We start from the raw sequence: 24,240 nt of genomic DNA, 5'->3' as shown, positions 1-24,240 counted from the left end.
TGCTTCTCCTTCCTCTGGGATCCCACGGTACTGTACTCTGTTCACCTTCTCACATGGTACTCTAATTACTAGTTTATGCACCTGCCGTTCCCACCCACCTTACTCCGGACTGTGAGCTGTGCTCAGGCTGGTGTGAGTCTTGCTCATTCGAGTGTCAGAGCCTGTGTTCAACATCTGGTTCTCAGTAGGTGTTCAGAAAAGGTTAACTGAATGGAGGGAAAGGGAAGAGAACTGGTCTTCTATTAATTTATTCAGCAAACCACGGGAAGGATGATACAGTGAGGCACTGATCCATTGTTAAAGAGAACAACGTTTTAATGAAACTTCTTTCAAATCTGTGAAGTACATGTGAAGTAAGTGCTTTTATTCTTTCCATAGGACAGATTTCCAAACAATGATCACAGTGCTTAGGTTAATAAGATGCTAGACAGATGAGTAGCCAGAGAATGCTATGAAATAACAAAATCCCTTCAACCATATAGCAAACGCAGATTACCGAGACATCAAGTGAATGATGTTTAGAGTTACATGACTAAAAACGAGACATTACAGTAATCAAGTCATAAAACTAGAAAAAGTTATGTAACAAAAAGGCCTTTCAAAAGCTATTAAATGAGCATACGTGATAGATGAACCAATTGTATATCTGAAGCAGCTTATAGCACCAACATGTTGGCAGGACCTGTAGAGAGGGTAGGCCGCTGGACCGAGGCATCGTTGGGGGGTTGGGGGAAGTTCCCACCATCATCTACTTTGAGCCTCCTGTTTTACAGATGGTGAAACGGGGGCCCAGCAAGATGAAGTGCCTTGTCCAAAGTCACATGACACAGGGACACAAGATTGGCTGGAAAACACTCCAAGGCTACGATCCAGGCCGCCTAACTTTAGGTAAGGGTTCTATTTTAATTTACACATAATTCTATTTGATGCATGTGTTTTGTTCCCATTAACAGCTCCACCATAAAAGAAATCAATACAATTCATAACACATTCCAGTATTATATTTTATTGAGAAGGACTGACACGTACTGCCCTTCATTTCTTGGGCCTCTAAAGATCTTCAGTCAATAGCTGGAATAATCGGATAACACTTCTGTTGGTTGTAAATTGGCTGAGAAGGTGGCATCTGAAGACAACGTTCAGCACCTCTTTTACTACCTAAACTAACCTATGCCTCAAAATTGCTAAATCATTGGTATAATTTCTTTGATAGTTTGAAGATTAGTAAAGTACAAAAACAGTACAGAAAGAGAGCAGGTCAGGTCCTTCCTTTAAAAGGTAATTATGGCACTTTGATTTTAATAAGGTAAGGAAATGTAAAAACCAGATTCTTTTTAGAAGAAAAAGTAACTACAACCTCTACCCTTGTGGACAACCTGGTGTAATGTGTTTCTATAAAATACTTTGGATTCAAGAACTTTTGTCTAGCATATTTTGCCATGGTCCTGGGGCCTCGATTGGACAGATTTATGCACTAACAAACATACAAGAATGAGAAAAAAGATCAGCGTTAACAGAAGCAGTATTAAAGACAAAAATATAATGAACCTATTTAAATAGCTTCCTAGATGTGAAGCCAAGAAGCTGCACGTATATTATGTGATTAGTGTGTCTTTAAAGTGGTGCTTTGGGGAAAGAAACCCACCGTATACGGGGCACTTGTCCATTATCATAAGCAAGCTGCTGCAGAACAGTTCAATCGTGGTTCATAAGTAGATTAAAGCCTGATAAATAAAAGTGACTTCTGCATATCCTATACATAGATTTTCTTAAATAGACATCTAGCTGTAAGTAAATCAACATTTAGCTACAATTTTTCCGCACTGGGTCCAGCGTCAAAGGATGGGATTTCACTTCTCTTGAACATGCCCTACGCCCAGTTAAGAGGTTACAGGACAGCCGTGCTCCTAGCCTTTATGATATCTGACTGGCAAAAAATGTAACCTCCCGGGACCTCAAGTCCATTCCTTACCCACTACAAGCATATCAACAAATAGAGAGCAAAACCTACGTGGCTCCCGTTGGCTAAAAAGATAATTTAGTACTAAAGAATAAACTTATGCTTGCTACTGAAAAGGTGCACAGATACCGAGTAGGTATGATAAAATTTCATAAAAATATTTAACAAGCTGCATTATAAATACTTAAGGAAAAATGTTAAAATCAGAATGAAAATACGATTAGTGTTCTGAAACCATCAGTAGAAAAATACACTTGTTAAAGGAAAAGGCCTCATGGAGTGAAGCGTTAAGTGTCATGTGTTTTTAGTGCACATTTCGAATGTCACCCCCTCTCTTGCTCCTGAACAGGCGCCTGTAATTTTCTTGGAAACCGGGCGTGTTGCAAAACCAAGCGGGAGATGTCAAGGGGTTAAGGCCAGTGGCATGATTTTCCACATGATGTTGGAAAAGTGAGGGCAGTTCACAATGTTGAAAAGATAGGTGGCTGGGGAAGTCCTGACTCGGTTTGAGCAGCTTAAAAATAGCCCCGCATCTGTTCAGCCCCAGTCAGCTTCAGACTCGGAACCCAGACGTGCGACTGTAGGGGCGGGGGGGGGGGGGGGGGGGGGGGCTTGGGTGGCAGAGCAAGAGCGTGTAGGACTAGGGGAAAGCGCTGTAAATAGTTCCATCTTGGGGGTTGGATCCTTTTGGAAGGTGAGCTTTTAATCCTTCATTAGTAGATATTTTAAGGAACTAAAGATGAATTAAAATATCAGAGGCTTGTGTATGGCGTGCGCCCTTAAGGGAGTGTTTTTTGTTTAAAAAAGGGGGCCCTTCCTCCCTCTTTGATAAAACTAAGATACTCTGTGGCCTAGGAGATTCCTTGGGATGCCCACGGGCAAGCCCCAGGACTTGAGGGCTGAGTTCACACCCAGAGGAACATCCAGGAACCTGAGGACAGCTGCTGGCACCCTGAAGCCCAAGTGTACTCCAGGTCTAAGCCTGCCCTGGGGGGTGCGGACAATCGGGGAACACGCCGCACCCCCTTCCCCCGGGTATTTGACAAATCTGATGCCTTTGGCTCCTGTAGGGTTCTTTCCCACCACGGTCCACCCCGTTGGGGCCGGGAGGTGAGCCTCACCTCTGCAAACAGCTGTCCTGGCCAGAGAGGCGAGCTGAAGGGCAGGGCAGAGAGGAGGAAATCACAAAGCTTGGCTAAGAAAAGCACACGGCTTTTACACATTCTCGCTCTCTGCGCCGGGCTCCCGTGGACCCTCCTTTACTTTAAGCATCAAGGCGGACCTTCCCCTGCAGGGCACGTCCCCCTCACTGCAGAGAACACGAGCCCCCGGGGAGCAGCTGCCCACAGTCCTGCCCGGGGCCTCTTCCCCTTTTCAAGACCCGCGATCGCTGAAGCCCAAAGGCTCCCTTGGGAAAACCTCAGAGGAGGGCCTGTAGTTCGGTTTTTAATTTTACTTGGTGCAGTTGATGAGCTAAGAGGTCAGCAAGGAGTCTTCCTTACCCAGTTACAGTGGCTCCGACCTTAGGACGTTCTTTACTTTTTGTACGGGAACTCCGTACATAGGACAGGGCAGAGGCGTGGCTTCTGGAGCTGAGGAACTGAGAGACGTTTTAACAAGGAAATAAGCCTTGAGACGTGTATATACAAAGACTTATACACACGGCGCTCCTCACCCAGGGACACGGTGCAGGTCGGCACAACCCTAGGATGATGTAAAGGCTTTAGGACTTAAGTTATCACTGTTTTTTTTGTTTTTTTTTTTTCGAAATGGCCCAAACCAACTTTTCTTAAGCAGTAACCCAAGAGGACACCATAGTTATCGAGTGGAAAAGAAGACCGTTATTCCGTATTAAATCAGAAAAAGGTGTTTTAAAGAAAAGGCAACTTGGAAAAATAAAGACGTCGGAGTCGATTATTCCAAGTTAGAGTATTTTAGTTATTAGCAGTGGTTACCAGATAAGCTGAAGGTAAATTTCTTCCAAGGAGCTGCTCATAATTTGCTTTGTTGAGGAGAGGCGAGGAGCCCTTTCACTGTTCCTCTATAGGATGATGCAAGTTTTTTTATCCTTGAAAGGGTTTTCTGAGGTCGGTATCCCTATCAGCAAAGGGTCGCTCCTGGCGTGCTCCTCACAGTAGGACATGAGGTCCGCTGATGCCTTTGAAACCTGACGTGTAGAAAAAAACCAAAGCAGACATTAAAAGTAGAGTTGAGGGGGGCACATGATGGGACGGGCACTGGGTGTTATTCTATATGTTGGCAAATTGAACACCAAAAAAAAAAAAAAAGAGTTGAATGCTGAATGCTGGCCCATTGGGTGGAAGACGGTGGGGTGATACTTTGAGAGCCAGCCTCGTTCTCCTCTATTACTTGTTAGTTAATAAGGGGAAGAGGCTCATAAATGGACAAATCTGGCAGCTCTGGCCTTGAGTGATCAGACTTCAAGGTCAGACAAAAGGACATCACGTGTCTCCTGGGGTGAGCACAGAGGACGTCCCCCCAGCTGGCACGTATTCCTGCCAAAGTAATGGGAATCGGATCATCGCACACAGGTGGTATCCAAAGCGAGGACCCTTCTGCAAAACACGCGGCCTGGATCCTTCCAAAACGGACTGTGTGCTGGGTTATCAGAGGATCCTAAATGTCATCGTTGTACTGTGGCCGTGAAGAAGGATGCCCTTGTGTTAGGAGCCAGGTGGTGAAGTAATCAAGGGGGAAGAGTGACCATGTCTGCGAACGACTTCCAACTGGTTTATCTTTTTTTTTATTTTTTATTTTTCCAACTGGTTTATTTAGAGGATGTGTGTTGTGTGGGTGTAGACAGAGAAAGCACGTGTGTCGAACTGTTAATCATTGGTGAATCTTGGCAAAGAGCATATGGGTGTTTGTTGCTACAACGGACTATCCATAGACTTGAAAGGTCTCAGAGGGTGGGTGGAGGGGACGCATACGTGAATCGGGGGACGTTGTGTCTTAGTTTGTATTTGATACAGGACTGGAATGCAGGACGGAGTTCAGGAACTGGATTCCTGGCTTGGAGTCAATACTCTTGAGAGAGAGAGAGAGAGAGAGAGTGCGAGCGAGAGGGGTCAAGTTCTAGAAGAGCTTCGACAGTTACTGTTAAACACTGGGCTTGGGAAAATAAAAAGGAGAGACCAAACCCAAGCGGGAGGACTCCGTGCCTTCCTCTGGCAGGAGTTAAAAATGGAAAATGCCATGCCTGGGTGGGATATCCCACAGAACCGTCAGCCCAGAGCCTCCAGGCAAGGAGCACGGGGCAGCTGGGGCCTGTCAACGGCATAGGCAGCCTCCTGTTTTGGAGACAGGTGACTCTCCCCAGGCCCAGAGGAATGTATCAGGTGACTGCTTCAGTCTCTAGGAAACAGCATTCGTCACGACATTCCAGGGCGTGCAATGCCGCGTTCCCTCTTGGGATTTGGGGGGCAAGGGCTGGGCAGCCAGGCGACCTTATAAATGCCTTCCCGTTTCTTCCAGAGCTCAACGAAGGCTGGCACTACTGCCCCTGGGTGCAGAACGTGTCCTTAAAATAGTCTACATGCATTTAAAAAGCAGCGGGCAAAAATAAATAAATAAAAAATAAAAATAAAAAAAAAAATAAAAAGCAGTGGGCCCTACACAAAGGAGGCCGTGCGCATTGGCTCGCTGCCCACGGCTACTTCACCCGTACGGATCACTCTGGAGCGCTCAGCGAACTCCAGAGGTACGACAAGGGTGTCCAGACAGCCCACCCGGACCCCCGTCGCAAGGCGGAACAGAGATCACGGGACCTGATGGTGCTCGTTCAGGGAAGGCAGGTGCCCATCTTCCCTGGGTTTTAGGTTTTTCCGTCCAAACAGGCTTAACTCCGACCCTTTGGCTGCCCAGGGCTTTGGGAGACTCCCCGCTTGGCCTGGGAGGATCCCGAGCCCAAGCCGTCCTACGGGGCATTACCTTCCCTGAAACGTGGCCCAGCATCTGCAGAGCAGAGGGGCCTCATCCCCGCCGGCTTCTCACCTTTATTCTCTCGATGGAGGCTTCCATTCTCAGCTGTTGCACCGTTCTCCGTGCCTGGGCGATGTTGTTGGTGCTTGCTGTTTTGCTGGACATCTTCAACTCTTGTTTCTACCTGAAACCTGAAAAGACCACAACTGTTTAGATGGTCCCAAAGCCTCCGTTTCCAAGGGGGAAAGGGTGCACCTCCCCAGTCGTCGCGGGCTCTGGGAGGTAGTTACTAGAAGGCCCTCCCCCTGGAGCTCCTCCGTGAATCTTTTGCGGCACAAGGCATCTAATCCATGTACCCCAACATACGGCACGATGGAGCCTCTTCTAGAATCTTTTTTTTTTCTTTTTTTTTCTTCTAGAATCTTCTAAGAGGAAACACAAACATCTGGGGTAGTTAGGGGCCTGCGGCGGCTGCGTCTGCAAGCCAGGCCCCGTTACCCGTGGTCTAATATCCCTGCTCTGCACCGTAACGGAGGGTTTGACTTTTATCTCATTTTGGCTCCTTCACCCAACTACTACGCGGATTCAAGCCCCGGCACCAGGGAGCGGCGCGGGAGGGCACCTCTGCGGAACTTTGCACAAAGGGTGCGTTTTTAGGCGCCATCGAGGTTTGCAGCCGCGTGAGGAATGCTAGGCCGATGAGGAAGTGTGTGTTCAAGAAAAAGTGGGGACCTTTCCGCTCAGACTCTCGGTGATGGATGCCCTGCGTCCACACCAATGTCGAAGGGGATCCGTGGAGTGGCTGGGAATTCTAACCCGACTCCCCCCGCCCCCCTCCAGTGGCCTCTTCGGGCACTGGAGCCCGGCCCCATTGGGGCTGTGGCTGACGACGCTCCTCCGCGGCCTGGGCCCTGGGGTCAGGCTGCTCTCCTGCCCTGTCCCCAGCCACCTGGGAAGGGCTCGAGGGGACCTCCGGGGCCGTGAGCCCGTCTAGGGGCGGGTGCCCCCGTGTCTGGGGGAAGCGAGCCGGCCAGACCCCAGGGTGGTGGCCTGAGGACCCGCGGGAGCAGGTGGACGCGAGGGGCCTCCCCCACCAGCTGGACTCAGTGTCTGTGCCCCAGGCGCCGGCAGGGACCTGGGCTGACCCCGCACTCCCGAGGCCACAGGAGGGTTGTGAGCTGGGGCCGCAGAGGCTGCAAGACGGGAAGCCACCCCCTTGCCCCCCCGACGGCGGCCACGTCCTGCCCCCTCGATGCCCCACTCCCCTGGCTCCTTGGTGGCCACGTCCACCCCCGGCCCCCGGCGGCACCCTGCCCTCCTCCCACAGCTCACCCCGTGCCCCCTGCCCCCTGGCTGAGCTCTGAGCACTGGCCCCGCCTCCAGAATGTGAGCAGGATTCCCCTGGACAGGGCCTGGGCTCCCGGGCTGCAGCCTGAGGACTCTAATGTCCCTGTGGCGTGAGAACAGCGCCCAGCACCCTCCTTGCCTCCAGGGCACGCGGGCTCCCAGGCCCGAGGCAGCTGTCCTGCCGCTGCTCCACCTCCCAGGCACCGGCTGGGGCCACCCCTGTGCCCCGCGTGGCTCTGAGCAAACTGCTCACCGTCAGGCTCCCTTTGCAGGAATGCCTGCGGGGGGCGGGGGGGTCCCGCGGAGCACCTCCTCCCGGCCTACAGCACCCCGCGCCCCTCTGAGCCTCCCGAGGGGGTGCTCTGCTCTTCCCTGGGGGCAAGGACGTCTGGCTGGCGTTCGGGCCACCAGCTGGATAACAGGCTCGCTCTCTTCTTGGAGAAGAGCTTCCGAGGCCTGGCGTCTGCACGGAGCCTCCGGTGCACATGCTGCCTTCGTGCGTGCGCAGGAGCCTGCGAAGCCGCGCCCTGCCCTCAAGGGTGGATTATGGTTTCATCCTCACCTTAGGGATGAGGCCCCCGAAGTTCAAGACCCTGGCTCCCGGCTCACAAGCCTGGAACCAGCCTGTAGGCCTCTCCCCGCAGCAGCCACGCTCCGCCGCCCAGGGAAGGGTGCAGTTCCCGTTCATCAGACTCACACGCGGGGCGAGGGTGACCCTGACACCGACGACCTGGAGTCGTGGGCTTGCTGAGTGCCCGGCGTCTGTGCAACGCCCCTTCTGCTGCGGAAAGCGTCTGTTGTTTAGTGCCCTGAACAGCAGACGTCCCCTGTCCTTTCCACGAGCTGAGCAACATGTTCTGGGTGTCGCGGGGAGGCAGGGCTGAGGTCAGCGTTCAGAGACCCCGGGCCACTAGCGCTGTCCCTGCCCCAGAGGCACAAAGGTCTGCACGGACCCCAGTTTGATTAAAAACTCCGCGACCTTGTCACTCCGCCTCTGCCATCAATGCCTCCCTGTCCTCGTCGTCCCCCCGTCTGTGGCAGGGGTGGCAGGCAGCAGCCCTACCTCACGGGCTGGCTGGGAGTGCTGCCAGGAGCGCGGGTGCAGGGCTGTGCCCCGTGCACACGGCTATTTAACGATCAACGAGCGCGGGTCCCGAGGTTCCCTGGCAGACGAGGATTCACGGCAACCCGATCGGCAGCGGCATCTTTCTAATACGGCCGGAGACAGGGTCCGTGAGCCCTCCAGGAACACGCATTTCACCCCGTGCACACTTAGCTTCAGCCAGAGCCTACAGGCTGAGGGCAGACGTGTTTGGTTAGGCCCTGCACAGGGTTAATGCAAGCGTGTGCACGTGCATGTGTGTCCGTGTGCGTGCACGTGCGTGTATGCATGTACAGGTGTGTGTGGTGTGCGTCTGCATGTGTGTGCACACATGCATGTGTGCGTGTGTCCATGTGCGTGTGTGTGTACACGTGTGTGCAGGTGTCCATGTGCGTGCATGTATAGGTGTGTGTGGTGCGCGTCTGCGTGTGCGCACATGTGTGTGCACACATGTGCGTCCATGTGTCTGCGTGTGTGCATGTGCACACGGCTGCATGTGCATGTGTGCGTGCATATGCATGTGTGTGCATGCAGGTGTGCACACATGTGTGTGTTTTAACTTGAAAGATGTTTCACTTTAAGATGAAGAAAGATTTCTGGAAAAATGAGAAAATCTTGCAGAACCAGGCTGGATCCGCGTGGCTGCTGCTGCTTTGACATTTGCCGGCACACCTGCGCGTCCCTCCATCTTAACCTGTCCCATGGCCTAGGTCGGGACCGGAGCTCACTCCTGCCCTTGCCACCACCGAGTGCTGGGGCCCCGGGGAGGGACTCATGACCTACTTAAGCCTCGGATTTCTCACAGGGAAAACGGGGATAATAGTACTTTTCTATTTCAAAGGGCTGTTGAGAGCATCAGATAAAACAAGCATGTGAGAGCAATAAATGCGAAGACTACTTGTGCTGAGCGTGAGCACCTACATCCTCTGGTCACGTCCCCTGGATGGGCTCTCAGCACCCCGAGGCCCAGCACCTCGCACCCAGCACCGGGCTACCCCGCCCTCCCCTGCTGTGCCCTGAGCACAGCGCCACGCAGACAACACCGCCCCCCGTGTCATCAGCTCCAGCGTGCCTCCCCCACAGTGACACGTCGAGGTCCTAACCCCCAGCAACCCAGCTGCCTTTGGAAACAGGGATTTTAGGGGTACGATTCTGTGGGATGAGCTCAGTAGGCTGGGCGCCGATCCCATCCAACCGGGATCCTCACGAAAAGACCGTGGGCACGGGTCCTGTCGCTGCCTGACTGCAGACGGCTCGCCTCCCGGACAAATCTGGCCTTGCAGCCACTCGGGTCTGTGGGGCTTTGTGACGGCAGCTCAGGCCAACCGAGGCACCGAGGCTCTCCCCCAACTAGGGGTCCCCAGGGGTGCACGTGTCAGGATCTGGGTAGCGCTAGGAACAGCCAGGACTTGGGGCCTAGCTCACCATTGGCTGTGCCCTGGGGACCGGGGGGGGGGGGTGGCATCCTGGCGTCCGTCAAGAGCTCAGGCTGCTGACAAAGTAGGTGCAGCAGCCTCGGGATTCCTGGTGCCCTGCCGCTCCGGGCCTGGCTGTGCTCTTGCTGGAAGTCAGCCCCTGCCCCCGCAGCCCCCGCAGCCCCCGCAGCCCCCGCGCTGGTTGCACAAGCTCCCCGGCCCCCATGAAGTGCATTGTGCTTGTTGTGAAGGGACACCGATGGCTGCAGGATGTCAGGCTGCTGCAGGGTGACCTCGCTGTTTCTGCTCAACGCCCCGGAGCCCGAGACTTGACAACAGGGACGTGGAACCCGACGCTGCCTCCTGCCCATGGGCACAGCCTGCAGCTGCAAGAGCAAGCATGGCCTGTGAGCGGCACTTCCTGCCCTCCTCCGTGCGGCTCTGAGAGCAAAGGGCACAAGGCACCGCCTGCAGGGCCTGCCGGGCCAGGGGGAAGCGAGAGGCGGGGCGGGGAAGGCGGGGAAGGGTGGGCGCTGGGCGAGCGGCGCTGTTGCCGGGCTCTGTGGGCCCAGGGTCGGCGCAGGGAGGACAGCAAACCACCGTCTCTCAAGACCTTGAAGTCCTCTCAGGGTCATGCTCCGGGGGCGCCCGGGGGCTCCGTGGTGGAGCCTCGGCCTTCAGCTCCCGGCACGGCCCCGGGGTCCTGGGATGCAGCCCTGGGCGGCCCCTGCTGTGGAGCCTGCTTCTCCCTCCCTCCCTCCCTCCCACCCTGTCAAATAATAAAACCCTTAGGAGCAACCAGGTAGCAGGTTTTACACCTGCAGACGCTTGCAGCCCTGCCGGTAGAGGAGCTCATGCCGCCTGCTGCCCACGCACACGTCCTCGAGTCCTGATGACGACCCTGGACGGCGATGCTGCTGTCACGATGATTCCTGATGACTACCCTCGTGTACGCAGTAAGCGAATTCCGTGGATCCTTTCATTTAATCCTCTCAGAGAGGAGCTCTGTTCCCGTTTCGGTTTCACAGATGAGACGCAGGTCACAGGTGTCTTGCCAAAGGTCGTGCCGATGCCCGTGGCGGGGTGGACCGGGGCCCCGACTCCCGGGGCCGTCCTCTTCACCGCCTGCAGGGCCTGCCTCTGACCGTCAGGAACACGTGGAGGACTGGGAGGCGGCAGGGAGCACTCCACGCAGGGCCTGCTGCTCAGGCACGAGGTCGTCACAGCTCAGCCACAGCGGCCGGGTCCAGCGGCCTTGGGAGAAGGCCCGAGGGAAGGAGAACTGGTTCTAGGTAAGACACAGGATGACCCCACGTCCCCGGGAAGCCGCAGGAAGCCATGAGAGTGAGCCCGTCTGGCTAATAAACCCGGAGACGGCTGCAGAGCCTGAGTAGAGGGTTCCTACCTCCCCTGTGTGTCTGCAGCATCTGGGGCACTTGTCATAAGAAAAAGTCTGATCCAGTCGGTCTGTGGCAGGACCCAGGAGTCCGTGTTAAGCCTTCCCATGTGGGGCGTCCGGGGGCTCCGTCGGTGAAGTATCTGCCTTCTGCTCAGGTCGTGACCCCGGGGTCCTGGGTTCGAGCCCCGTGTCGGGCTCCCTGCTCAGGGGGAGCTGCTTCTCCCTCGGCCCTGCTTGTGCTCTCTCTCAAATAAACAAATAAAATCTGAAAACAACCCAAAAAGCTTCCTCGGTGATTCTGAGTCGGTTCCTAGAGAAACGCCAATACGATGCTCAGTCTTGCCTCGTGGTTCTACCCATGTGTGCGTTTGCTCGGGAATTAAAATACGTCCGCGTGAAAGAACGGCTCTTCCCACCCATACTCAGCCTTCAACGGGGTGAACCAGGCCCGGGAACCGCCAACTGCTCCCACGACCCGGACTTGCAGGGCCAAGCACCCGACGTCAGCGCTGACGGCCCCGCGGGCTCCCCTGCTGCACGGGGTTAGGCAGGTTTCCAAGCAGCCCTTCCCTCCGGGAAGTGCCTCCTCTTGGTGCCACTGGCCCATCCTGTCCTTGTCCCCTGAGGAGCCTTTCTACGGCTCCTGTTCCTTCCTCGGACTCAGTTTTTGGGGGCTCCGTCCCGCAGGACAGAGGCAGCGGCATGGTTGGGGCTGTGACCGTCAGGTCCGGCGGCGCCTGGCTCGTCCCTGCTGTGACCTGCTGCCGTCACTTCTCCAGACTCGGGCGTGCGCGACTGAGCTGGGACGGGACGACGGGGTTCCCTCGGGCAGGGCTGTCGGCGCGAGGAAACCGAAGAGCCTACGTCGGGTCCTGGATGCCTGCCTGACCCGAGGGCCTTCACGGGCAGATGAGGCTCCGGCCCCGTGACCCACGACTGCCAGCCTCGGGGGGAAGCCGCTGAAGGTCCCGCACACGGAGCGCCGCTGCTTCACCAGGACCCCGGAGGAGCCGGCGACACCCGCTGCCTGCGCCCACCCTCTTTCCGAAGCCCTGTCATCGGTGAGTGATGCCCTCACGGCCCTAATTCCCCCTAATTCCTGAGACCACGCACTGGGTACGGGTGCTGGGGGGGGGGGGCTGCACGGCAGGTCCCGAGGGGCGGCACTGGGTACGGGTGCTGGGGGGGCAGGCAGGTCCCGAGGGGTGGCACTGGGTGCAAGGTGCTGGGGGGGGGGCGCGGGCTGGAGGGCGAGTCCCAAGGGGCAGCCCTGGGCTCATGCTGACTGTCCTGTGAGGGGGGAGGCCCCAAGGGTTTCTGAGCAGCAGCACCAGGCACAGGGAAGATGAGAGAACAGCAGAGGAGGAGGAGGGTGAGCAAGCGAGGGGCGCCGAGGCTGCAGGGGTGGGGGTGGGGGGTTATGAGGGCCTGAGGGAGGGCGGGGGCTGAGGCCGGAGCTCTGGGATGAGGCCGGGAGGCCCCGCAGGTACAGGGGAGGAGACGCAGGGGGGCGGGCGGCCAGCGGCTTAGCCCAGGAGCCCACACGCAGACCTCCTGCGCCAACCTGCGGGCGTCACACGGAGCAAAGGAAGCCAGGCTCGGGCGCAGGCGCCGTTGATTCTGGGCGCAGGACATCCGAGGCGCAGCCAGTCCTTGGCGACGGAAACTAGCCGGGCGGAGAGAGGGCGAGAGGACGGCGAGCTCACCTTCAGCCAGAAGGTTCTGGGGAAGGACGTCAGAGGACGCGCATCTCTGGCTCCACGTGTGCAAGGGCTCCGTGCCGCCCGTCGGCGGAGGCACCCGCGTGACACACGTCCCCGAACATGACCGTCGGGTGGGAAGGTGCTTCCGTGGAACGTCAGGATTCCAGGCGAAGCCGGAGAACTCACAACAGGCCCCTGATCTGGCACCGACGCCGCGGGATGGTCCCCCCCACCCCGTCCCCAGCCGTCCCCGGGGGCGTCTCGGTCTCCGGCCCTCCTGTCCCAGGCTGCCACCTGCCACCTGCGTCCTCCGAGTGGGGCTGTCCTGGGCGGCTCTGCCCGTTTCCCCGCCATCTGCCTCCAGGGCTGGCACAGGGCAGGCCCCGATGGTCGCAGGACCCCCACGCACCCCGCCTGCCCCCGACTCCCCTCCTGGACGCAGGGCCCTGCTCTGGACCCGCTTCTCCGCCTCCCCTTGCAAACAGCCTTCATCCCGGGTCTCCAGACCCCACACCTTGTGCCCCGTGCCCCCAACACCCAAGGAGGGACCGTGTGCCACAGGGGAGGGCGGCGGGGGCCTTGCCGAGCCTGGTCCCCCCCCCGCCCGCAGCTGCCCACCTGCCAGGCAGCTGCCACCCAGGAGCCTACATGACTGCAAAGCCACCTCCAGAATCGGGCTGTCTCGCAAGCCGGAGGGTGGCTGGGAGCGGGGCCGTGCCCCCCTACGGGCCGTCCTTCCGCCCCCCGGAGACAGGCCTGTGCCCTCCCGGCTCCTTCACACGCCGACCCCGCCGCCCTGGGCCCACGAGCCTTCCAGAATCCCTTGAAAGCCGCGGGCAGGGTGGGGGACAGCCCCAGAGTGTGTCCGCCAAGGCCATGCCTTGAGGTGTTGGGGCCACGCCACCCACAAGGGCCCCACGTGGGGACCGCGCAGGCGACGGCACAGCAGGGAATAGCCCTCGACGGAGCACATGACGCGGTGAGGACGCCCGGGCCCGGACACGCGCCCCGGACACGGTAAGGACACCGGAGCCCAGACACATGCACCCTGGACACGGTGATGACGCTGGAGCCTGGACACGGTGATGACGCTGGAGCCTGGACACATCTGCCCTGGAGGGAGGAGGACCCTGACCCCCGGGGACACCGGCCTGCTGAGGGCGGTTGAGGCTGACGGGTGCCAGGAGAGCAGTGCCGAGGGCCCATCTGCAGTCCCCAGAGCCCCCGCCCGGCACCCGGTCCCCTGGGGGGGCCTCTCCGCTGCAGGGTCAGAGGGCGGCGGTGACTCTGAGGGCGCAGCGCTCTGCAAGTGTCTCCCGTCCGGAGCCCAGGGCCCCCAGGGGTTTGCAAGGGCAGCTTCTCGCCTCAGCGCGAGCTTGTGCTCCTTCCTCAGCAGCACCTCTCCCGCAGCCTCGGCCCGGGGCCGCCCTCGAGCATGTGGCGACGCCAGATAGCTGTCCCCCGTCCCAGGAGGTGTGCGTGCCAACCCCGAGCCCAGCCTGAGCTGCTATCTGGGCCACCAGACGCGAGGGCCCAGCGAGTCCAGGGGAGGGGAGGAGGGGGGAAGGAGAGGAGGGGGGAGGAGGGGAGGGGGGAAGGAGGGGGGAGGGGAGAGGTCCCCGCTGCGCCAGGACCTGCAGCCACCAGGGCCGAGGCAGAGGAGGCTAAGTCCCTGGTGGCCCCTGGGGTGAGGGGAGAGCGCGGGGAGCCCGGATGCGCAGGCTGCTTCGGCGGCGGGGCCTGCAGGTGCACTTGCGACCCGGTCCCAGGGGCTGTGCCGAGGCTCGCACGCGGGGGCAGAGGGAGCTGCGGGGACAGAGCTGACGCTCCTGCTCTTGCCACTCAATGGACCTCGCATACCCTGCTGACTGCCGGCCCAGCCTCAGTTTCCTCATTTGCAGGATGGGCGCCCCGGGGAGCCGCGGAGAGGCTGAGCAGTGAGCCAAGCTCCTCAGGGCCGGCCCTGACCGCTGCCGCCCGGCCGCCATGGGAACGGCCGCCAAGGAACGGCCCCGAGGGCCGCGAGGAGCTCAGGAACCAGGGACCCGGGAAGGTGCCGTCAGGAGGAGCACAGGCTCCCCAGAAGCACCGGCTGCCGAGCGGCGCTCCTCCCAGCAGCTCCTCCCGCCGGACACCCTGAAAGCCTGTGGCCCGGAACCGCCCGCCGCTCCCCCCGCGGGGCCACCAGCGGAGGAGACACGAGGGAAGCGTCCTGGGCCACGGCCCAGGTGCACAGGCTCCTGGGGAGGACGCTCCTTAGATGGCAGGGTGGTCGCAGGCGAGGCCAGGCTGCCTCCACGGGCCCAGAGGCCTCGGCAGGGCCGTGGGCAGTGGGGCAGGGAGCACGGGGTGCACGTTGGGCACGGTGCGGGCGGGGAGTACGGGAAACAGGGGAGCACGGGCCACACAGGGAGCACAGGGAGCACGGGGCGCACGGGGAGCACGGGCCACATGGGGCGCACGGGAAACACGAGGAGCACAGGCCACACGGAGCATGGGGAGCATGGGGAGCGTGGGGCGCACGGGGAGCACAGGGCGCAGGCCCCCCTGTCTGGGGGTCGCTTGGAACGGGGCTGACGCCCGCTTGGCTGGTAGCTCCCAGTCCCGCCCGGCGGGGACTCCCGGCAGCTACGCAGGGAGCATCGTGCTCTCAGCTCTGCCTCCACAGGGGCCCCGTGGCCTGCGCTCCGGGCCCAGCTCCTGACACCCACTCGGGCCTGCAGTGCAGCCGCGGTGGGGACCCTGGGTGGGGGTCACGGGGCCTCCTCGGGGGACCCCGCACACTTGGCCTGTGTGCCCCGGCCTCCCCGCCGTCCCGCGCTGCCCCCCTCCGGGTCTCCAGCTCCCGCCTCTCCTGGGCCTCAGGCCTCGGGCTCCACGCCTCCGTGTGGCTGCGCACCTGCACCTGCTGCACACCTGCGGGGCGGCCTTGGCCCTGCCCTCCACCTGCCAGAACCTTCCTCCCAGGCAGTCGCCCTCCCTCGATGGGCCACACCCTCGGAGGGGCTCCGGCCATCCCACTCCCCTCGCCTGCCCCCCCCCTCGCCCCAGGAGAAGGTGCTGCTGGCACCACTTACAACCCACCCTGGTGCCAGGTGGCCATGGGCGGGCGACCCGGCTCGGTCCCGGCCACACAGCCCAGGACCATGCTCCAGGATGACCCGTGCTCGTCCCCACCCCCTGCTGCCCTCACAAGGCGACCTCCATGGTGACCCGTGCTCGTCACGCTCAAGGACACAGAGGACCTTGTAGGCTTGCTCTCCTGCTCGGGGCAGGCCTCCCTGGGATCTGGTGCTTCAGGGTGTGGCCACATGAGGCGCAGCAGGGCCGGGGGGGAGCGCGTGGCCTCAGCAAGGGGAGGTGAGCAAGACGGCTCGCTGGGCCGTGCTGCGCCCCGAAGGCCTCCCGGACCCGCCTGTGCAGCGACCTCGGGCCCAGCAGATCCGTCCCTGGACAATGCTCAGTAAACATCAACTGACTGGGGCGACGTCCTGCCTCCCACGAGCGCATCCTGTACTCAGACGGGGGCCTGCGGCGTCGTTTCCGCTAACAGTCAGGCCAGGATCACAATTCTGGGCCGAGCTCTCCTGCTGTGAGATCCTGTCCCTCCGGTGACCCCTGGGCACCCTCCCCTCACTGCGCTGGGGGTCTTGCCGGTGTGAGTCCCCGAAGGCCACCTTAATTCCAGGCCCTGCTGGAGGGCAGGCATCTCTGCAGCCTCCTGCCCACTGACCATCAGGGCGCAACAGACTCGCCACACGGGGACCAGCAGGACCCTGATGCAGGCGGCGTGTCTCAGCTGCTGCGTGCCGGGGCCAGGGACGGGCAGCGAGGGCGGGCTGGCGTCACACAGGCGACAAAGCGTGCTGGATGTCATCAGGGCCGTGGCTACGCTGGGAGGTCACAGAGCAGAGGGGCGCGCAGTGCCCAGGCACAGGGATGGCCTCCCAGAGGGGGCGTCTACACCTATGCCTTCGACGGAGGAGCCTGCTCCAGGGCCGTCTACAGAGAGTTAGATTCACGCCTAGTGATCCCCCCACCGCGAGGAACATGCGGCGGATGAGCCTCAGGGGTGAGGGAAGCGTGTTTCCACTGCTGTTCGCTAGAGCAACGCAGGGCTGGGCATGGAGACACTCGTGAGCTCAGACCTTCCAGGTCCCGGCGGCCGCGTGAGCGAAGCCTACCGTGGAGCCGGGACTGCTCTGGGCAGTGGCTGGAGCTCTTCCAGAGCCGCCTCACAATCCTTTACAAGGAGCCTAAAAAAATATTTATCTTCAGAAACCAATAACTGTAACCCAGGGCATTTATCCTAAGGAAGTAACCCAACATAAAAGGCATGTGCATATAGAGGTATTTAGTATTATTTGCTGAAAAGTGGAAAATGGAGAAAACAAAATGCCCCAAACACCGAAGCGGACAAACCGTGCTACGTGAGCAGGAGGCAGCTTCCTACAGCCTTGCAGGTTCGATTCTGAAGGTCGTGTTGCCGGGTAAGAGTGTTCAGGATATTACAGGAAGGGAAACGCTGGTACGTGTGCCCCTGGCAAGGTGTACGAGACTCACGGACGCGGACGGACAGCGACCAGGACTCGGGGGGGTGAGCCCGGCTGCCTCCGCGGGACTAGGAGCGCGCTCCTGCTATTGCTGTTTGAGCGGTAAGACCAGCGAAAACTCCAACCATACGGTCGAGGCCCCCACATTTCTCCCTCCCGCCGCCGGAGCGGAGGCCGATCGCTGCCCGCGGGCCGAGCCCAGGCTGCCGTCAGCTGGCGCAAGTCCGGTCTGGGTGCGACACGGACACGCGCGCGGCAGCCGGGCCGCAACCGACAGCAGGGGCCCCGGGGCCCGGGGTACCTGCTCCCCGGCCCCCCACGGAGGAGCGTGGTGGTCTCGGATCCGGAGTCGGGACATCGGGGCTGCATTCACCACATGGAAAATCTGCCAGGCACTCCAGGAACACGGATGGGTGCACATTAGGACAAGTTATCGAAAAAATACTCTTACCTAAGGACGAACTCTAAAATCAAGGAAGCAAACTCTAAGTCAAGACTCACACTGGCAGCGGGGGTGGGGGGCGGGGGGCGGAGTCGGCCTGCAGATCTGGTTTATGGGGCCCACAGAGAAGTAGTTAAAACAGCAACAACAAAGCAGCGCCAACGTTTAGAAATTGAGAGTTTGCACATAAAAATCCAGATTCCTGGCTTCTTTCCAGAGAACACGTTCCCATATGGTTGCCGAGCTGCGGCCCAGGCGCGGCACATGGTCCTGGGGTGGACGGGGCCCACTCACTGCCACGCTGCTCGGCCTGGGGCCTTCAGCCTCCGGGGTTTTGACCAGGGGGTAAAAGCTCTTTGGGAAACTCGTTCCAATGTTTCAAGTCGGTGGTGGGACCAATGACAAGCTTAGGAATCAACGATTTTAAGGTCCTGAGATAACTTCAGTTCTTTCTCCTTCTCCTGTGAGAGGTGGCACGAACGGGGGGTGACTGGCCGGACACAGACTCCCCAACACCCCTTCAGAAACCCCCTGGACAAAGCCAGTCACCAAAAGACTCCTTCACAACAATGTGCATTAATATTAGGACACATCCTGGGCAGCCCGGGGGGTGCAGCCGTTTAGCACCATCTGCAGCCCAGGGCGTGATCCTGGAGACCCGGGATCGAGTCCTGCGTCGGGCCCCGGCATGGAGCCTGCTTCTCCCTCAGCCTGTGTCTCTGCCCCCGTCTCTCTGTGTGTCTCTCATGAATAAATAAATAAAATCTTTTTTTTTTTTTTTTTAAAGACACATCCTTCTGACCCCGGTCTCTGTTTTTTACCCCTGACTATTCCCCGACTGCCTGGGCTTTATTCATTTATTAGGCATGTGCCGGTTTCTCCTGGCGGCGAGCCACTGTACCTACACCACACACTCACAAGGAATTTAAGAATTCTGTGATCCCGAGGATTTGATAAATTCAGCTGAGCCGAAAACAGCCACGGGGACCAAAGAGGTACGCACGACTCCCAGCTCTAACTCCGTGCCGGGCGCTGTGCTCAGAGCTTCCGTCCTCGTATCGCGTCGTGAGAGAAGGATGGTTATTACCTCAAAAGGGGAATATGGTTAGAGCCTTAAAGACAGAGTCGAAAAGTTGAAGAAAAAGAAGAAAAAGTGTGTAGAACAGTGTGCACAAAGTGACACACGCTAAAAAAAAAAAAGAAATATTTTTGGTTATAAATAAAGACTCCCAGTGAGAGAATGCTAGTAAATAAAAAAAAAAAAAAAAAAAAAAAAAAAGAAGGCTAGTAAATCATACCATGTGATTGGCCTCCCTGGCAAAGTGCTATTTTCTCCTCTTTGGAACATTCAATGACCTGGTGGTGGCAGACGTAGATTCCTTAATGATAATAGCTAATGTTTATTTTAATGTTTGCTAGAAAAAGATAATTACGCACTAGACCAATGGCTTTCTGGATGATACCGCTTAAGAAGAGGCTGACTTAATCCGGTCAAGAAATGGGCAAAACGCATGAACAGACATTTCTCCAGAGACGACGTACACATGGCCACAGACACAAGAAAATGCTCCGCGTCCCTGGCCGTCAGGGAAACACAAATCAAACCCACCACGAGACCCCCCCCCACAGCAGTGAGAACGGGGAACATTAACAAGTCAGGAAACAACAGGTGTTGGGGAGGATGTGGAGCAAGGGGAGCCCTCTGCGCTGTTGGTGGGGACGTGACCTGGCGCAGCCGCTGTGGGAACCTGTGTGGAGGGGCCTCAAGGAGGTAAAAATAGAGCTGCCCTATGACCCCACAACTGCACTGCCGGGGATTTGTCCCAAAGGACATGGATATAGTGACTCGAAGGGGCACACGCACCCCCGTGTTTATGGTGGCAGCGTCCACAAGAGCCGCAGCATGGAAACAGCACAGATGTTCACCAGCTGAGGAATGGATAAGGAAGATGTGCTGCGTAGACACGATGGGATCCCAGTCAGGCGTCAGGGCCCCTGGGGTCCTGCCCGTGCAAGGCCGGCGCCGCCACCCAGGGCTGTTAGGGGAGGGAAGGAGGTCAGAGGAGGGGCAGCGCCATGTGGTCCCGCTCATCCAGGGAATCTCAGGCACAGGGTCATGGGGAGGGAGGGAGAGAGGGAGGGAGGATACACTAAGCTGACGAGGGGGGGGGTTGGGGGACGAAGCACAAGAGACTCGTAACCCTGGGGGACAAGCTGGGGGTCGCTGGAGGGGGTCACAGGGGATGGGGTCACGGGGACGGGGTCACGGGAGGCGTGGTCACTGGGACGGGGCCACGGGGGATGGGGTCACAGGGACGGGATCACGGGGACGGGGTCACGGGGGATGGGACCACGGGGATGGGGCACGAGGATGGGGTCATAGGGGATGGGGTCATGGGGTCATGGGGATGGGTCACAGGGACGGGGTTATGGGGGACGGGGTCACGGGGGATGGGACCATGGGGATGGGGCACGAGGACGGGGTCATAGGGGATAGGGTCATGGGGTCACGGGGATGGGGTCACAGGGACAGGGTTACGGGGGATGGGGTCATGGTGACGAGGTCACGGGGGACAGAGTCATGGGGGATGGGGTCATGGGGACTGGGACACAGGGGATGGGGTCACAGGGATGAGGTCACGGGGGATGGGGTCATGGGGATGGGTCCAGGAGGAGAGGTCATGGGGACAGGATCATGGGGACAGGGACACAGGGGATGGGGTCACAGGGGATGGGGTCATGGGGTCACGGGGATGGGGTCACAGGGATGGGGTCACAGAGACGGGGTCACAGAGACGGGGTCACGGGGATGGGGTCACGGGAGTTGGGGTCACAGGGGACGGGGTCATGGGGGAGGCCCGTGGCGGGAGGAGCACTGGCGTGTCTGAGCACTGCCCTGGAACTAATCATACTCCGCGCACTAACTTGAATTTAAGTAGAAATTTTTTTAAGAAAGAGGCGAACTTAAACACGGAGTTAACTTAAAATACGTTCAAAGGAAAACAGGAGACCCGACACCAGGGCTGCTCGCAGCGACGACTACCCTGACGGCGGCGAACCCCGTGTTTTACTCGATGGAACAGCAGGGACACAGTGTCTACTTCATCAGGAGAACAAAGGTCTCTGGTCCCCAAGGGCAAAATTCAGGTCCCGCTGGGTCACTGAGGTCGGGTCTCCGGGTGGCTCTGCCCCGAAGCGCCTCCCAGGGTCCGACGTGGGGAAGGGGAAGGGAAGTGCGGCAACCACAAGCACGGCCTGGTGCGCGAGGAACCCGTGGCTCGGCCCCCCCCGGACGGCCACCGAGCATGTTGCACCTCGGCCCTGGCGCAGCGGGGGGGCCCGCTCACCGGCTCGGCCCGGCAGGCCAGCATCGGCAGACCCACGCACGTAAAGCCAGACGCGACGAGCTCGTTAGCGGGTAACGCGGCCGCCTCGTCCCGCGGCGCGAACATCTCTCCGTCCAGCACTCGAGAGTTTCCCCTCGGCAGCCGGGACGGCGTGAGGCCGCAGCCACTCGTGACCCTCGGGGGGCCGCTGGACCAGGAGGGACGAGCACGGGCAGGACGCCTCCCGCCGGAGGCACACTCGGCAGCCAAGGCCTCGGGGAAGAGGGCCGCGTGGGCTCGCGCCCATCTAGCGACCCCTGAGCTTGCTTCTTGGCTCTGCCACTGAAACAAGACCCCAAAGACAGACAAACGGAGAAACCAAAAAAAAAAAAAAAAAATTTAAATTTAAAACATGTATTTTTCAAACCTCAAAAAGGTCCAAGAGCAATGAATCCAGGTGGCGGCAGGGAGCTGGCGGCGGGAGCTAAGCCAGGCGGCGGGCCGGCCCCCGCCCCCCGTCCTCGGCGACGCTGCCCTGGGGAGACGGGGGCGCAGCAGGTGGGCGCTGCATAGTCTTCTGCAAATGTATCGAGGGGAGGAAACGGTGTTTGCCCGTAAGTAGGGTGCTGAGGCCGGCCAGCTGCCACGCTGCGCTGAGCCACTCTGGCTGTGGGGGGGCGGGGAGTCCCCAGGGACGTGGGACAGCGACTGGGCCCGGGGACTGGCTCAGCGGCACTGGCGGGTCCCTACCAGGTACCGGGCCCTGCCGAGCGCCGTGCAACGACCGCCAACGCTCCGGGGGCGGCCCGACTGTCCTCACCCGGCAGAGGGAGAAACCGAGGCATGAAGTGATGGACACGGTGGGAGCCAGGGGCACCCCGGTGCTGGCATCCAACCGGTAAGGATGCGCCCTGAACCTCGGCTGCACCGGGGCAGGGCGGCTCCGGGGTGCGCGGCGGGGCTTGGGGTGGCCGTCGCTGCGTGCGTCAGGGGCCCAGGCCCAGAGCTCGGCCGCGCGAGGAAGGCGACAGCTGCCCAGGGGCTGCTCCTCGGACGCCAGCCGTGCGGGGCGCCTCTCTGACTGCCGGGTCCCCGACGCACACCCGTTCCTGGAGAGGGACGCCAGCCTGTGACGTCGGGCAGCCCGGCCGGCATGGCCTCCCTGGAGCGGGCGCGGACACGTCCGGCCTTGCTGTCCCCACGGCCTTGTGGCCCCGCGTGGCCCCTCTCACAGATGGAGGAAGCTCCTTGGGGGAGCGTTCAGTCCTGCTGGGGGCAAGGGGCGCCTGGACCCGGCGTCTCCCTGCCGTCCGCGGCCTGCAGTAGCCGCACCAGCCGCCCGGCTCCCCTGCTCGGGCCGCGCCTCCTCATCAGGACAGGGACCCCGCGGCCGGCCGTCTGCACCGTGTGCTCCGGGGCTACACCCGCGGGCCCATGGCGACCAGGATGCGTGCACGGCACGACGTGGAGGACAGGAATCCACCCAGGCGCCCCAGCTCCTGGCCCTCCTGCACGGGAGTTTCGGGACTTTGGACAAACGGCTTCATTTCTTTGAATTTTCATTTTCTCTCCTCAAACGGGTAGGTGCGTCCCCCTTAACCCCGCGGGTGATGGTGAAAGGCGGTGGCAGCTCGGAGAGAGCCTCTGGAGGCCGCGGAGAGGCCGCGAGCACCTCCCCGGTCTAGGTCTAGGTAACGGGGCCGCCGCCGCCAGATCAATATTTGGGGAAATGGCTGCATCACTGACCACGGCTGGAGTGAGCCCAGATCACCGGTCCGTCCCCTTAGAATCTAGGGTCTCTCAAGGCACGACAGCTCGACGTCCCTGCTTGGTAAACAGTAAGCACTTACTCTTCATTGAATTTGTGGAATGTGGTAATACAGCCGCGAATCCCCGACTTATAAGTTGCTTGAGAAGCAAAAAAAAAAAAACCCCAAAAAACCCAACAAAGTGACCTAAAGATTTCAGCTCTCCTGCATCACCGCAGGCCTCCGGATTCTTTCCCGGGAACCGGTCGGTGCAGGAAGGGGCTGAGAGGCTGGAGGCGGAGGCCGGTCCTCAGCAGGTGCACCGACCGCCCGAAGCCGAAGGCCAACTGGGATAATTAAAGGCCAGGCCTTCTCCTTGTTTAAAAAGCGGACTCCCCTCTCAACTCCCTGCTGACAAAGGCACAATTAAGTCGAGTCCTGTAGGAACACAGAAGGCAACTTTTCTCCTCCATTCTTAATTAAAAAAAAAAAAAAAAGGTCTCCACGCCCCCGCCCCGCCCCAGCTCAGCGCTGGAGGGAAGGTCACAAAACACTTCTTGTTTTTCTCCTCCTTCTTCTTCTTCTTCAGAAATTAAGCTTGCAACATCCTTTCTTCCCAGGATCCCAGGAGCCAGAGGTCTGGAAGCAGCCCTGCTGGGGACGCATCGGGGAGGCCGCTCTTGCCTGAGGGATGGAGCCGTGCCCAGGAGCCTCCTCCGTGGCTGTCCGTCTCTCCGTGTGGCCTAAAATAAAACCGGCGATTTTTTTTTTACACGGTTCTAAAAATAGGGGTTTGGCTCGAATCCACCAGTTGGTTTTGATTTTTAAATTAGGTGCCAAAAGAAAAAAAAAATCATGCTTAACCTCGTGAGTACCGCGAAGTAACTCCGAGAGACCGCAATGTTATCTTGATTTCAAGGTTCTCAAATATTCATTCTTTTAGAATCTGGGCAAAGGCGAAAGGAGATACACGGAAGGTCGGCGATGATGACGCGGAAGGCGTGCAGCCCAACGTGGAGGCCAAAGGCCGCACACACCCCTAAAGCAAGCGCTACTCTAAACGCTGTCTTGGGGCACGGGAGCTGGAGTTCAGCGATTCACTCAAAACACATGGAGGAACACTGGTGCGTGCCAACTTCGATCTCTCCTGATGTGGTTTCTGACACCAACTTCCAACGGCAGCTCTGGCAGCACCGAGAGCTCCCCGAGTGGCTGGTCCGCGACTTGGGTCCTCGGGACGGGACCGCTAAGCCTCCCTGCTTGGACGCCAGTCAGTGTGTGTCAAGCAAGGTGGGCGCCCGCT

General features: G+C 59.3%; 1 protein-coding gene across 5 annotated transcripts in view; it reads right to left on the bottom strand.

Annotated features, from left to right (window-relative positions):
- Nucleotides 1-290: 290 nt before the first annotated feature.
- The window catches only part of GNG12 (G protein subunit gamma 12), an 81,160-nt gene continuing 57,210 nt past the window's right edge, over nt 291-24,240 (bottom strand). For all 5 annotated transcript variants that reach the window (XM_038541700.1, XM_038541701.1, XM_038541697.1 and 2 more), the window contains 2 exons: nt 5,975-6,093; nt 291-4,127 (listed from right to left, as the gene is read on the bottom strand). In XM_038541700.1, coding sequence (XP_038397628.1) covers nt 4,002-4,127; nt 5,975-6,067 — 219 coding nt within the window. In that variant the 5' untranslated portion in view covers nt 6,068-6,093 and the 3' untranslated portion in view covers nt 291-4,001. The remainder of the gene's footprint in view (nt 4,128-5,974; nt 6,094-24,240) is intronic.

The sequence above is a fragment of the Canis lupus genome, chromosome 6 (genome assembly GCF_011100685.1).
Source record: "Canis lupus familiaris isolate Mischka breed German Shepherd chromosome 6, alternate assembly UU_Cfam_GSD_1.0, whole genome shotgun sequence".
Taxonomy (NCBI): Eukaryota; Metazoa; Chordata; class Mammalia; order Carnivora; family Canidae; genus Canis; species Canis lupus.
The sequence above is the reverse complement of the archived record's forward strand: the minus strand, read 5'-3'. Positions and strand labels throughout refer to the sequence as shown.